This window comes from Argiope bruennichi, chromosome 3 (genome assembly GCF_947563725.1).
Source record: "Argiope bruennichi chromosome 3, qqArgBrue1.1, whole genome shotgun sequence".
NCBI lineage: Eukaryota > Metazoa > Arthropoda > Arachnida > Araneae > Araneidae > Argiope > Argiope bruennichi.
Window position 1 is genome coordinate 139193777 of NC_079153.1, and position 16313 is coordinate 139210089.

Below are 16313 nucleotides of genomic sequence, written 5' to 3' on the forward strand. Positions count from 1 at the left end.
TTTAGTATATTTATAGTCAGTAGCTTAATCGGGAAAATACGAGAAATCACAGATATAAGTTCATAACAGTCTGATCGAAGTGTTTCAGTTTAGTTTGATTTGGTTTTTAGTTACATTAATGTCCCTTTTTAAAACAACACAAGGGTTATTTTGGGATGAGCCCAAGGATTATTATTAGAAATTTTGAACCGCGTCAGATGGCTAGAACGACACATGAACTGGCTTCGCCCAATTCAAACTTTCGCACCACCCCAGTGGGAGGACGTCGGATTTAACGTACAACTGACCCACTTACATGACAATTCTTCGGTGGAATCAGGTCTCTAATCTAAAGCCCTCCGGTTCCGAAACCGAGACCTTACCACCAGGTCACTGCGGCCCCTGACACATTTCAGAACTTAAGGCCTGGAACAAGCAGAAAATGTTTTCAATTAGATGAAATTGGTCATTTTACATTGTATAAAGGTCATGGTATTACTTTATGTTTTCCTAAATTTCAATTCAACATAAAAGAAATTTATAAAACAGTTTTTTTTTTTTTTTAATTTCATGACTGAATTTTTGAAAGTAAAACAAGAAAGGATCGAGTTCCGATGAACATGTCTATGGTACGGATTCATTTCAAGGGGCTGAAATTAAATAGACTGGAGCTACCCGCAGCTCCTGGGAGTTTTTTACTGGAAAATAAATATCTTCTCAGTCAAAGAAAAGTCCTCATCATATCAAATTAAGCACCTGGCCCTCGATAATTATAAATTAAAAAACTCTTAAGACGCAACGCACACACGAGTCCGATTTCAGGATGCTTTTAGCTGCTGTATGCAATGGCTATGACCAAGATGCATACATGTTTGAAGTGGAAATAAGGAATTCGTTTTTATTCATTCCGGTATGAAGTTCGCTTTTGAAATACTTAATGTTTGCTATGTCTACTTCCATAATAAATCCCTGATAAGATGTCGACAGTAAATAAAGACTATTTTTGATGAGATAAAATGGAACATTATTGACTCGGGCAATAATAACAATAACTCGAAGTGAAATTAACAATAAGAACAACTGAAGATATAGTCATCTTGGAAATTAAAGTAATATTCAAATACTTTTTCAGTTAGTAGGATTGAAAATAAAGTTTTAAAAGATTTTACCATCGACGTCTCAATCCTTTCCATTCTACAATTGTGTTAAAATTCTTCAATTCTTTGTTACCTATTTGAAATGCAATTTTTTGTGAATTCGCCCAAAAACAACCTCACAATTTGGAACACTTTGGAATTCTGTTCTCTACAGTTTCATTTTTAATTGATATGAAATAACCTGAGCTTAGTTGAAATTTAATCTCAAACCTATTATTTTATTTTATTTATTCTTTTTAAAATTAAATGTTGATGTCCAACGTTTCAAATCCCGGAAAGACAAAATAACTTTGCAAGTGACCTTCTTTTGGAAGCTTTCTTCCTTATTATATAGTCAAACTTTAAATTAATATTAATTGACATTTCTAAGCATAAAAGTAATAAGTATCTTGGAAGCGTACTCTCCATCATTGGATACCCAGTAATCAGTAGCACAGATATATCACATATAACATTATTTAAAAAATTATTGAAGAATGGATACTTCCAAAGTTTTTTTTTAATTCATCAAAATGTATATTTTCAAACAAAATTATTTTACAAAAATTTATCATTGACACGTTATATAAGTGAAATAATTTTTTTTTTAATTATACACGATTTTATTGATCAAATAAATTAACATAAAGTTTTAATCATTTACAATTTTGTTTCGTTGAATATCAAGTACTTTCGCTCTTCTTAAGTCACCAATGCTTAGTTTAACATCATAAGAAGCTCTCATTGTCATTTTTTTTAGAGAAACCCCAGTGTTTTTGTACTCAAGCTGGAACAAGATTCCGCTTTCTTTTTCTGACCACGCTAAAAGTATTTTCATTAACCGTATTGCTGTGAGTGAAGACCCTGGTAAAGATTATTTTCAGCTTATTTTGTAGATTTCCGTTATATATTTTATATTATTTATATATATTTACTTTAAGAACTTTTATGTACTAATGTAATGAATATTTAACATTGAAAATACAACGGAAATTTGCAGCAAAAGATTTCGTGAAGTCTTCCTTCTTTAGGTACAATACTTTAGAGCATATCCATCAGAAAGTTGGGTATATTTTAAATATCTATTGAACCGAGTATGCTACTTATTACGACGGTTTATGACATTAAAACCCAAATTTGTTATTAATTACAGAAGTAGCTTCCTTTTATTTATCAGCTTGTTTAAATTCTATAAAACGAAACGCTGAATCTCTCTACTTCCAGTGGACTTAGGAAACAATCAAAAAAATGGATGTAGGTTGCCCAACAATAGGGACACAAAAAACTGGGTTCCATTTCCTTCGCAAACAATGAATATCTTCATTTGTCATCTCCAAATAGCTTTACAAGCCATAACAGAGGAAAAATAGTGTTGTTTTCGCTATAAGACGCACCTCATGCGATTCATTGGAACGGTTTGTGAGTAAGTGTATATTCGCCGTACTTTTGTCAATAAGTGATTTTTATCCGACTAAAAATGTAAACAACACTAATCAGTCCAAACTGGATGAATCTGGAAATGTGTTACTTTTCTGCAAGTAGGTTTCACTGGTATGCTGGAATTGGATAAAATTTTATAGACAGCACCTCTTGTTATGAAAGGAATCAGTCCATCGCTTTCTTTTCGTGGTATCGCTACGATCAGGTTATATTCAGTAGTGGCTTTTCTGCTTAGCAACGAACAGTGCTTCAAAAACGTTTCTTTATGAAATGCAATTGAAAAACAATTTTTAAAAAACTAGCTTTATCTCTATTTGCCCCAAAATTTGACATTTCTGAAAAAATTTTGGAAGTTATCGATGCATCTTTTTCGATGAGTGACTCTTCACGAAAGAAAACAAAAGTATATTAAATGACACAAACGTCTGCCCGAGCAATGTGAAAGCAAAGCTATAATCCAATAGCAGAGCGAGCAAGAAGAAGAGAAGAAAATAAATCGAGAGAAGAACCTTGAGTGGGTGGAAGAATCTAGGGTCTGAGCAGTCAAACCAATTAATAGGATGAAAATAATGGTTTTTCCACTTCTATACGTCGCCTAGCTATTACCCAGTAAGGGAATTTTTATGTTCTTGGGAGCTGTAAGATGAGCAGCACCAACTTGTGTATTTTCTACGTATCAAATCATTTCCCGTCTTTGTTATTACTTTCATTTGAATAATGTGCATAATTCATCACTAAATAAGAACATGTTTAAATAATTGACTGATGCTCTAGAGCCTTAACGGATGAGTCGCACTACGTATTCTGTAATATCAAATTCTTTACAATATTGGATAAGTCTTCGGAAAATAGCAATCAAAGTAAAAGTTTTCCAAATTTATTTTTCGCACATAATTGCCTGAAATGAGAAACCCAATTTCTATTGCTTCTCGCAAACACCAAAGTAACTCTTACCCTGACCGAGTTCACTAAGGCACTGAAACGGGATCTACAATGGTTTCCGCCATCTGTCGACTGTTGCTCGATGCGGACGATCTCCGAGCAGAGGCTCTGGCTTCGCGTCGAGGAAGGCGTCAGGGGTGTGGCGGGTGAGACGCCGTTTTCCAGGGTCTGCATCTGGTGGCAGTTTCCCACCCCCTCGGCCATCGTCAGCGGTGGATGGTTCCAGGCCCGCTGGCATGCCTGTTGACTTCCAACCCCAACGAAAGGCTTGTAGGGCTCATGAGTGGTTCATTGTAATAACATGATGCGAGAAAACCTTTAAAGCAAAATGAAAAATATATTGAATGTTGAAAAATGAAAAACATAACAAGATTGGTTTATTGTAAATACGATGCAAGATACGAACAAGTAATATCAAACCTTCTGATGACTTCAATTAGACTTTAGGCATCGCATGATCTGATTTAAACGGCATTTATATAATGCATGACACAACTAGATAAAATTAGATAGCCAACTTATAATTCAATCGTGTAAATTTTATCTCCAACATTAGTCGCAATTACTTAACTTGAAGACATACCTGCATATACATAATGCATAAAATGAAGAATGACAAAAAAAATTGTTTAATTGTTTTATGATTAAAGGCTTTGAATTCTTTAAGTGTTAAGAAATATTGATACACCTCAAGAGTGTAAATATTTAGATGAATAAAGTTGACAAAAACGGTCTAGTCGTTTCATTTAAAGCTTCTCAACATTAGACCGTTACACCAAACTTTTATATCCTTATTGATAAAAGTATTATTTTGATAAAACAACAAATGTGTATGATTATCAAAGGAAGAGTTGATTTTGAAGTATCAGCAATTGTAAAAGCGGTAAGTTATGTTATCTTCAGTCTGCAATAAGTTAGTTGAAGATCTATGCAACACATATTGCAGATAAACTGTATACCATAAATTAAGGAAACCTCAACTGCACTGTTAGCAACTGGAAGTTGTCTACTGCCGACAAATATACACAATGCGCTTTTTTACTATTCTGCTGGTGTCAACAACCCAAATTGATTTGAGAACAATAGACAATCGCAATATCAGCGATGAATTTAGTCATATAAACGTAAAATGATGGCAAAAATTGGGTGAAATGGTTGACGTTAAAAGATATTCTAAATTATTAACGAAATTTTTATGAGTTTTAATTTTATGGACTTTAAAAATGCAAAAATATGAACTCGAGGCATTTAATGAGTGACATTGATAATGATATTGCAGGCGTTTGAAAAATGCTGCAAACATTGGGCATCAAAATTTGAGAGTTTTGACAGAATACGGCACAGAATCAGATGACGGTTACATTCCGAATACACTGGTGGTTGTCCTTGTGTTAACAAATGAAAGTGGGCAAATCTGATGCGCCTAACACGCACCCGAGTTCACTGATGTCTGTTTTCGCTTTCCTTAGAGAAGGTCATAATCACAAGAAGCTTGACAGCGTATTCTCCGCTTCAAAATTTCACTGAACCTGCCATTTAGAATAAGAAAAAAAAAACACTCTAAAATGTTTGTTAAGATATTCATAATATTTGTTGGAATAATTAAAAATTCCAACAAACAGCAATGTCCAGGTTCTCGCTAAGCACAATTCCGATGCAAGATGGCACTTAATAGAATATTGCAGCAAAATCATGACAAATTTATTAGAAATATCTAAGTTCCTTAAAATTAAAGGATAGTTATGTGTATAAAACAGTTCAAGGGCCTGAAGCACGTAATCAGCAATAATAACTTTTCTCTTAAGCTGCCAAATGCTAATGCATATGAAACATAACTTATTTCTGCTGTAAAAACCAAATAAGAGGAACGAAGTTCAAAAGATAAGCTGTTTAGAGAAAATAACAGCGAAACGGACATACGATCCATTAACATAAATCGAAATAAAGTCTAAAACATGTTGTCTGTGCTCGAAGAAAATTTATTAAAAATGCGTTTTGTGTGAGATTAAATATTTCAAATGGATTTATATATTGAGCATCAAACATTTTCCCAACGAGAAAAATGAACTTCTGGCTTTGCTTTTAAATACACTACAAACACATACAAGCAATAAAGAATGCTATAATTTAAAAAAAAAACACAAGTGTATGAATGATTTCTCCGCCTGCCGCTGTCAAACTAAAAAAAGGAATTTAAAATCATGAAATGGAAAAATCATATTCGATTGAATTCTAAAATAGTAATTCAAAGACAACATTTATTTTCTCAGGCCTGGAGCAGGTTCATGACAGTCGATACGAAGGTTTTCCACCAGGGATGTCTCAAAATCTCCAAAACAAAGGACTATGTGATAAATTTTGCATTTTCAAGTCAAAATTTTGTAAAATACTTTTCCCAGAATATTTCATGCAATTTACAATTCATAAAACAAGTTAAAGATTCCATAGCTCTAAATATTTGAGCATAAGGCTTTTAAAATTTCCAAGTTACAATGCAATAATTTTACAATTTTACCCCATGACCTGAACATTCATAAACGAATAATTGTAATTATTAAAACAGCGATGCAAGATTCTATGCATTTTTACAAAAATGTCATTCTCAGTTTTGTTTTAAAATAGATTGGGTAATAGTTGAAAGATTATACCAAATAACAGGATTCGCTCACAAGGAATTAAAATATTAATACAAGATAATTTAAATTCTCGATGGACTTATTACCTGGCATTACAAAATTTGTAATTTTAATAGACTTATACCAGTTTGTTTATTTTGTATATGAAGCTCCTTAATGAAATAGATTAAAATTAAACAAAAATAAAAACAGGAATTAGTAGTAATTATTGAAACATTTTCAATAATTACTAACTATGACCCTAAAAAGGAAAGTGCGTCCTAAAATTATTTCATTCGTAAAGATTCTCACCTTCAATATGAACCGTTTTTCAGAGCGGATCGATTCATTCAACTGTTTCGTTGCCGCTTATTAATTCTGCTTTGAAGCTAAATATGTTCACAGCACGAGAGAATCGATTTTGTTTATTCCCGGGTGCAACTCTGTTTGGTTTATGCTAAAAACATTTACAACAAGATTCCATCACCCCAGGCGGAAGTAAAGTATTAAGAACATGAAAACTTTCATAAGCTTTTCGAATTCTTTATCTTGGATGTTTTTAATTGCAATTACTAATCTCTACGATTTAAAATTATTGCATCGAAGATTGCTGAATAATCATCTATAGTTGCATTAATATATACTTTTCCGAATTTCTTCCCAATTTTAGTCACATGTGCCTCTTTTAAAGGGAATAAGGTCGTGTAAATGCTTCCTGACTAAAGAGATTTACCACTAAAAAAAATGTCATAAACTCTCGAAGAAAATAAAATATTAAAAGTCCCGAGTCTTATTGGAATAATATCAACACCAACCATATCATTTAACTAACGGATTGCGACCCTGTGCAGTGCATATCATGAAGCCCCCCTCCCCTTTTTTAACAAAATAGTCCATTTAGCTTCATGTTAAACGCATTTTCAACATTTTATTTTTAGATTAACTCTTTTGGTTTTATTTTTTCTCATATTAATATATTTTTTAAAACTTTATTTATATTGTGAAATGTTTTTATTTCGATTCCATATTAAAAATTATAATAAAATGAATGTAATGGAATATATAAAATAATTAAATAAAACAAGATTAAATATAATAATCTTATGGGATTTAAAGGAAAACAAAATCATCTCCCATTTCTCCGTTGTTGTGCTGAATTGTTTGTGTAATTACAGCGCTTAAAAGAGTAATTTTGAGAAAACAGCAACTGAATATTGTCTTAAGAAAGCCTATAAACTTCAGTACGACTTTTCAACAGCTGCTGCTAGAGCCATTACATGTAATCAAACTGAAATGTCTACCGCATTACTCTCTTATTAAAGTTAAAAAGATAACATTAACACGGTTATCGATCCATACAAAGCAGCTCGTTGAAACAATCAATATTGGCAGCTTTCATGAGCCCGGCTTACCCTTTGCTTCTCGTTGAAAACACCTGTCAAAGGAGAAACACGAAAAGTCAATGTTATGGTTAAAAGCATTATAGGTCACGGCAGTTAAGAAACCATCTGCCCTACAAAATGAAAAAAAAAATAATAATATCTCGAATTGAACAGAATAAATTCAGATTACTCATTCGAATTTGCAATTTTAAATCGTTACAAATCTTTCATAAAAGCAACAATTATTATTTTTTTTTTACAAGGCGCACGCAGATAAAATATTAGCAAATTCAGTTTCAAGATGTTTTAAGCCTTCCTGGTTAGAGTATTTTTAATCATGAAGATTTAAAAAATAAAATCTACAAGTGTACGATAAAAGATGGATTCGGAAAAATTGAACGAGTTAAATATATGTATGCGATTCTTACATCAAATAAACATGTTTTTAATTTCAAATCAAATACTTAAGCGGGAAAAAGTGTCAAATATTATTGGTGTTGGTATTAAAAATATTGCTTCCTATTCGATTTTATGCACTTCAAAAAATATTTCCAGCAGAGAATCATATTTACAATAATTTTGCTAATTCATAAATTGACATTTAAGTTGAATGAAAAGAATATTCAAATATTTAAATAAGGAGTTCATTTAACGATACATTATCACTGAAATTCAACGAAAATATTTTTAATTAATTTAATATGCATTACCAAACCATCCAGAAAAAAATACATCTTTGTGCGCGGTGCTCCAATAATAAAGATGTGGGTTTAAAAGATTATAGAAATAAAAAAAAAAACTTTTATATGAAAATTAAATTGGCGTTATTGAGAAAATAATGTTTTCAATTTAAATATGTTAAAATAATTTTTCCTTTTGAAATATTCAAAAGATAAATGAAAACACCGAAATCAAATGCCAAATGAGGCAAATCATCCTCTAGTCAAACTATTTTTTGATAATCTTAGACATTTTCAATGATGATAGCCAAAAATAATTAGTTGTACAAAAGACTTGGTGACAATATGCCCATTTTCATAATTATTTTGGATTGAATATTAAATTATCATACATACTTATTTTTGATCTATAGAAAATTAAAGACAGAAAATTCTCTATTCATCATGTTTTGCCCCTATTACATCAACAATTTCCCATTTGAGATCCTATTCTGAAAACATAATTTAATTAGGAATAAAAGAAATTAAACTAAATATCTTAATTTATTATCAAATACAAAAATTAAAGTATCATTAAAAATCTGAAATCAATAAATTTATAATTTTATTTCATTCTTAAAATCTTCATACTGTATTTCTCATGTATTTCCAAACTTTCAGAAACAATATCTTTTCAGTTTTTTTTTCTCTTCAATAAATGCTGCGAATTGAAATCGAGATTCTAAACTTTAAATTATTATCCAGATATACGAAATTAATTCAATGGTAATTGCTCTTTTTTCCATAACAAGGCATTTAAAAGTCTACTAATATTTGATCCGTTTTTGTTTTTTTTTAGGTTTCATTAAGAAACTAGGCGAGAAACACATTCAAACTGCATGTAAATTCTTGTAATTTTGTTTCGCATTAAATAATAAATTCCAGATTTTGGAAAAAATTGGGCCAATTAAACATTTTTGGTATGGGATGTTCGTGCAGTGGGATATTCTTTGATCAAAATACGCTTCATAAATGGAAATATATTCTGAGGAATATAAATATTATTCATATCAGAATTATATATATTATATATATATATTCTTTGATGAACTTCACATACGTTGTCGGGGAGTTGATTAACTGCACGTCATTTTTCTACAAAAGGAAATGAATCTATCTGCTAACATTGTCACTCACGCTACGTCAACAGATTTAAAATGAAACTGGTGTGGCACAATGTGGAGTATCCACAGAGCATTCCGTTAGCACAAGACCCTCAATAAATTCGTCTAATACGATGCAATATTTTTGATACATGAAATAAGCTATATTCATTTTGTTTGCGGTTACCCAGTTTTAATTCTTCAATAATATGACAATCTAAAGATGTAGGAATAAGGATGCAATGTTAAGAGTGTTAGGGATGTGGTGTTATCCATCACTTAATAATTTTTTGAAAAGAATATGCGCCTCATCTGGCTGCATTCCTACGTGCGGTAGCATGTAGTCAGCATTAGTTATCTACCCGAATAAATGCATCTGTATGAAATACAAAAATGAAGCATTATATTATATTATATTATATATAAAGGAGTTTCGTTATCTCCTCAAAATACTCTTAAATTGCTAGAATGGCTCCTTTCAAATTTCTAGAATAATGATGCAATGTAGCCTCGTTTTGTGTTTCGATTCTTATAAAACGAAAAGAACTGAATATGAATTTGTGATATTGATAGATCGGATAAAAATGTATACATATCTAAAATTTGGTATCAGGAGCACATGCCAAATTTTATTTCCGTTTTTACAATGATTTTGAGTATCGTGTTGAGATACACATGGGTAAACAAGTATGTGGTCTATTCGCAAAGTATTTAGTCTAAACACAAATCCATGCCTTTGGTAGATATTATATATTAAAATTCATCCATCTAGCTTCATGTGTTTTTGAATTATCGCGTTCACATAAATACAAATAGGTAGATCGACAGGCCATCCATTGTCGTATTTGGTTTCAAATTTTTATTCTAATGATAAAATTATAAACCTATTTTATAACTTTAAACGAGCATTTCTTCTGTATATTTATTTCGCGTATCTCGTGAAACGGTTTCAACGATTTGGATCAGATATTATATTTAGATAAGATTTTGCTTTTCAATTTTATCTGTATAAGTGCCTTTCCTGAAAAAACACGGATTTTACACACACACACACACACAAAAAAAAAAAAAACTTTTTCATAACTAATTATTAGAGCTTTTTTTCTATCTGCTTTGATGTTGACAATGTCATATGGCGCCATCTCGTAAATTTTTGTGGTACTTGCAATACTGCCATAGGATAACTTGGTACCTCTACATTTTGAGAGATGGCACTGACGGATGTGAGATGAGGCGAGATTGGAAAATTCTCATGCATAATCAATATGTGATTCGTATCTAAATATTTTATCCGGAAAAACACGATTTTATAAAAAAAAAAAAACTGCGCAGATTTTGTTATACGCATATTTTATACACCTATTCTTGGTATCTTTGTGGTAGTGTGTTTACAAAGAAAAAATATCCAAAAGATGGAGGAAGGGTTTCAATTTAGGGAAGTCTCATACGATTCTTCAAAACTTCGATGTCGGATTTTTGAAGTTTCTAACGCTTTTTCTTTAAATATTTCATAACAGAGAAAATGAAACAAAATTCTCATATCAGAAGTATGTAGAGAATAAGGAAGATTTAAAATTTTAAAAAAAGACATTTCTGAAAAAAATTCTGAAATGTACAAAATTATAAAAAGAGATTTTCAAATGAAATACCTCCAAATATAGTGATGCGCCGTATTTTTCATATATGTTTTATTATAATGGAATCTTTTAGATTTCCATTTAACCTTTAGTATTACTTACTATAAAATATAATAAAAAATATATATACTATGAAATATAATATAAATAATAAAATATAATGAAATAAAAAATAAAAAAAATACTATAAAACATAATAAAAAATAAATAAATAAAAGGGTCGTATGACGGTAGGTGATGACCATTAAGACTCAAACAGATTCTGCCTCAGTGTCGCCGTGATGACTTTCCTATTTCACTCCTTATGCTTTGCAGTATGTTGAGGAGGAAAGTGGTTCTCCTGACTAAAAATATTTAAAATTATTTTTGCATTCATCCATTCAACTAATCTATAGTATTTGCAGCCAAGCAAAAGGAAGGGAAAAAAGCTAAATGTGTAGATTCAGTATGTGCATTTTCTACATACTGAATCTTTCGAAAATGAAAGTTATATTTTATAAACGAAATCTTGACAGAGGATCCAATCCTTAAAGCAATTGCCGGAAAATCTTTGTGTGATAACGACAAGTGAAATCGATGATTCGTTTTCTTATAATAGCATCTCGTGAACAGAGATCATCAACAGAGGAGTTGGAAAAATACGTTGTTTTGTTAAAAGTCTTCATAAATTACTTTTTTTCCCTTCTTTAAGTCACGAAAAGAAAAAGATTATCCGATACATCGAAGTCTTTTATGAAAGTCCATGTTCGGTTTTACCAGATTCATTATTTATAGTATCCTTAATAATAACTGTATTGAATTTTGTACTTCCCCATAAAAATATCTAAACTATTCAGAGCACGACATTTAAAATTCATTTTTTCAAAGCATTATTTATGATTTCGCTTGAAAATGTATTCAGAATAATTCATGTTTGTACCTCCTGGTAGATGAAATGAATATGTGCTGCAATATTAGGATTGATTTTGAGAGGATTAGATTGAGAATAAAATAGAACATTTGGTGAGATCATTGGTTAAAACACTTAAAACTGAAGAAATGGCAACGTAGCTTTCTCAGTATGTCGCTCTCATTTTTACACTTTTTATCTTAGCCGTTATTCTTTCATAATTATTTCAGTATTCCAAGAGCTTTATACTAATGGAAGAGACGATCGTGCCCAGGTTCAGGGGGATAAAAATGAACGGATGTTTCCCAAATATTTCATATTTTCGAGAGAGAGAGGTGAAAGCAGAAACATTGTTTTTTTCTTAGCATTTAAATTTCATAATTATTTCAGTATTCCAAGAGCTTTATACTAATGGAAGAGACGATCGTGCCCAGGTTCAGGGGGATAAAAATGAACGGATGTTTCCCAAATATTTCATATTTTCGAGAGAGAGAGGTGAAAGCAGAAACATTGTTTTTTTCTTAGCATTTACATTTCATGCACTAAAAAAGTAAACATTAATTAAGCTTAAATTACTTAACGAAAAAAGAAAAGAAAGAAACCTTCGCTGTTTTTTTTAATTGCAGAATATTGTTCTCTTATTTTAAAGAATAGTAGTAGCTTCTTATTCTTTTAAATCACCGTTTTTTAAATATTATTTATTTCCGCATGTTGTTTTAAAAATATTTACATTTCTATTCTATTAATAGTGATAGCCGTTAAATAAAAATTTCTTCTTTGTCTTACACATTTAAAATAAATTATAGCAAGATTCATTAATATTAATGAAAAACATGCATTATTAAATTATGGTAGAACTGTACCACAGTTATTTCTAGCCAATTTTTTTAGCAATAAACTTGGAATTTAACATGTATAATAAAATGAGTCCTACTGAAGTGGTAGATCACCATTCATGAAATCACTTTCCTAGCGAATCAAAAAACATTAAAATGCCAAATTTTAGAATAAGTAACAAGTGGAATGTATTAAAAATGTTAATTAAAATAGTCACAATGAGTTACCGATTGCTAAACTGGAACTTCAGTATTGTGCCTCTAATACTTTTAAATAATTTAAATCTTATGCATTTTGCTCAGCCACGCTCGTGAAGGTCTCGCAACAAAACATGCAGGCCGAAGAAAATGTCAAAACATTTGTACCCGTATGACCCGAATCATGCTCTTTCATTACGCGATGACGTCATGCTTATGCAATTTTCGAGTTCTGCATTTCATTACAAGGGATAATGAAAGTGCTTTGACACGTTTTTTTTTTTTTTCACTTCTGAGATTTTTGTAGATATTCGTTTTAACTTGGCAAAAGCAAGTTATTTGAAATTATTTCTATAACTCATTTAATAAAGTAGCAAGCATGGTTCCATTGGATGGTTTTGAAATTTTGTATTCCTGTACGTTTCAGAATTTAATGTTTCAGCAGTTAACTTTTAATTTGATTCGTTTGGATTTTCATTTTATATCATTTTTATTTCTATTTATTTTTTGTACACATTTTTTCAGACTTATAGAATATTATTTTGTCCTTTCAGATATCATGATAAGCAGCGTATCTTTCCAATTAGAAATAAATGAATGGAGCTAAGCTCATGCGACTGCTGTTCATTTTGCGCTTCTTGGACCGCTAATGCTTTATAATGAATCTGGGACAAGGATTTTACAATACTGTAGGTATTTAGACCTCGGGTAGGAACGTGAAGTACTTTTCCTATACTTCCCTTTTCTTCATTATAGTATGAAACTATACAAGAAAATTACTATATTTTCGATTATATTATGTGTGCTCTATATTATGCGCATTGACATTCACATCAAAGCAAAATATTAAATATTTAAATTTCTACTTTTATTAAAATAAGCATTGCCATGTCATCTAATAAAAATATTATTTATGTAAATGACCCGAGAGTGATTAAAAATACTTTAAAAATTGCGAAAATCGGAACAATACAGAGTGGCAATCAAATTAAAAGTAAAATTGAAAATTATTGCCTTTTCATTAGGTAAACAATTTTTTTTCCTGATAGCAGTTTGTAATGCCAAGATATAGAAAAGTGACTAAATATGGAAAGGATAGTTCAGGGTATTTTTTTTGAAGATTTCTATTAATACTAACCCTTAAAATTCCATACATATAAGCAAATTCATTTTCGAACCACATTTTAAGTGTTATTTTCCGAGAGTGGAACTATTCAAGATTGTCCAAGAATGAATAGTCCAAATAATTTTTCATCAATAAATTACGAAATCTGAAATCTTCGCCTCTATCGAATCTCTTTATCAGTCTTGCGTTTCGTAACTCTTGCTAAATGAGAACTTGACGAGAATGAGAACTTTCTCAATTATGTCAAAAAAATAATTCAAGGTAGCTTCCAAAAAAAAAAAAAAAAAGAAAAGAAAAGAAAAGAAACGATACTTTCTACTGTCTTCTTAATGCAAACATGATAACATCGGAGACTGAGTAGAAAAGTTATATGCCTTTAGAGCAAGAGTTCCAAAAATATCAAGATATCATTGAAAATGGTTACAGATACCGTACTGTTACTTTCATTTTATGAGAACACAATAGCTACCGTTGAATAAAACTAGCAAAACAAACGTATTTGTCTGCCGCTGGCGTCTTTTGACTCATGCCCGACCCTTCACACTTGGACGACCCTATCTCTTCCTTCATTCCCCAAATAATCAGATTCAGTTTTTAGATTTCACACGCATGTCGAAGTGGAATAATTTACTTAAGAACCCTATCCGTTCTCTTTCCTATTCTTATAAATTGTAGTAACTTTAATTCTTTAGGGCTAGACAAGTTCAAAACTGTCCCACCTTTTGCTTAGCTTTTTCTGCATGGTGAGATATACTTTAACCCACCTCTAAAAGTTGCTCATAGGCGTGTAGGTTTATTTCAAGTTTTTTCATTCATTTAGCAATGCTATATAGCAGAGGTAAATGAGTACGTAAGAGAAAATGCATACAAATCAAAACGCATCAGCAAGTTGCAAGTACAACAGCGAGTCATGTGGGCGTGGTGCATTTTAGTAGTTCATAACAGTATGTGTTGTTTTATTAAGAGGGAATGGGTTATCCTTTAAAATCGTGTGCCTTAAAAAGTTAAACCTTAGGGGACATTTATTATTCTCTTTTCTCCTCTGACTTCCATAGAGATGATAGGGCTGTATTAGTTCGGCTATAAATTTCAGATATTAGAACTATAAAAAAGGAAAACTATTAATTATTTTTACTCTTCCATTTCTTATATATGTCGGGGTTGCGGCAGTCTAGAGAGGCCTCGTCTTCGGAACAAGAAATCTTTATGCTAGGCTGTACCGAAGAGCCGTCATTTATGAGGACCTAGAACAGATTAAGTGTGAAATCTAGAATCTAATTCCAATCGTAAATATGTCGCGGAAGTTTGGAGAGGGAGATGCCAACTCTGGGGCCATCCTCGCCATTCGATTACAGTTCAAAACTGAAAAGTTTGTCTTAAAATACATCTGGGCCTTAAAAATTGACTAATAGCTGATTGCATAGTTAATATTCTATAATCTATATTCATCCATTTTAAATTTTTAAATCGATCCATTGATTATAATAAATTAAAATCTGATTTTTTGCAAATGTATATTTAACACCTAAAATAAAGTTCAGAGTAATCAACTATGCATATTTTAAAGCTTATTTCCTACAGTTCTGAATATAAAACTTCATTCCGTAAAATAATACATTCTTTAGAGAAATTTTTAGCATTTTAATAAGCCTTCTATTTTCGAAATGCGATTCTATTTCTATTCGTTCGTACTATTCAAAATATTCCTCCATCACCCGTTTGAAACAAGCTAGCAATTAAGATGTCGAATTAAAGTATTAAACTAACGATAAAGGATTTTCCTTCTAAACGTGTACCTTATTCTGCAGAATATTTAGTTGAGGGGCAGAGGAGAAAGAGTTCTGCCTCTCTGAAAGGATGAACCCCATGCGTGGGTGTTCGGAGACGATCCATCCATTCTGAATGAATGCATTGCAATAATAGCAACTTAATTAGTAAATACTTTCATGCAGATCCACATATCAATTGTTGCGACAATAGAAAATAAATCTCCGGTATAGAAACTGATAACAAAATGCTGCCATTAAGAAACAGAATGACAGAAAAAAAAAATTCTCAACAATGTTTTTATAAGTGATATGTATTTCAAAGGTAATTGCTCTCTAGGTTTCAATATTGGGGAAATATACTTTAAAATTTAAATAAAATTGAAACTTGATATAGGTAAAACCGAGACCATTTTAAACAAGAAATAATATGCGAAAGATCTTAGAAATCAGACTGTTTGAAATTCAATTAAAATTTAACACCATAAAATAAAAATTTTAAGGTGCACCTGAGGAATTGCCATTTATAAAATTATAGATTATTT

At 31.0% G+C, this 16313-nt stretch overlaps 1 protein-coding gene across 1 annotated transcript in view; it reads right to left on the reverse strand.

Moving 5' to 3' along the window:
- The window catches only part of LOC129962673 (cyclic nucleotide-gated cation channel alpha-3-like), a 98844-nt gene that overhangs the window by 63723 nt on the left and 18808 nt on the right, over positions 1–16313 (reverse strand). Inside the window, exon 2 of the mRNA XM_056076577.1 lies at positions 3510–3813. Within this exon, the coding sequence (XP_055932552.1) occupies positions 3510–3701 (192 nt within the window). The 5' untranslated portion in view covers positions 3702–3813. The remainder of the gene's footprint in view (positions 1–3509; positions 3814–16313) is intronic.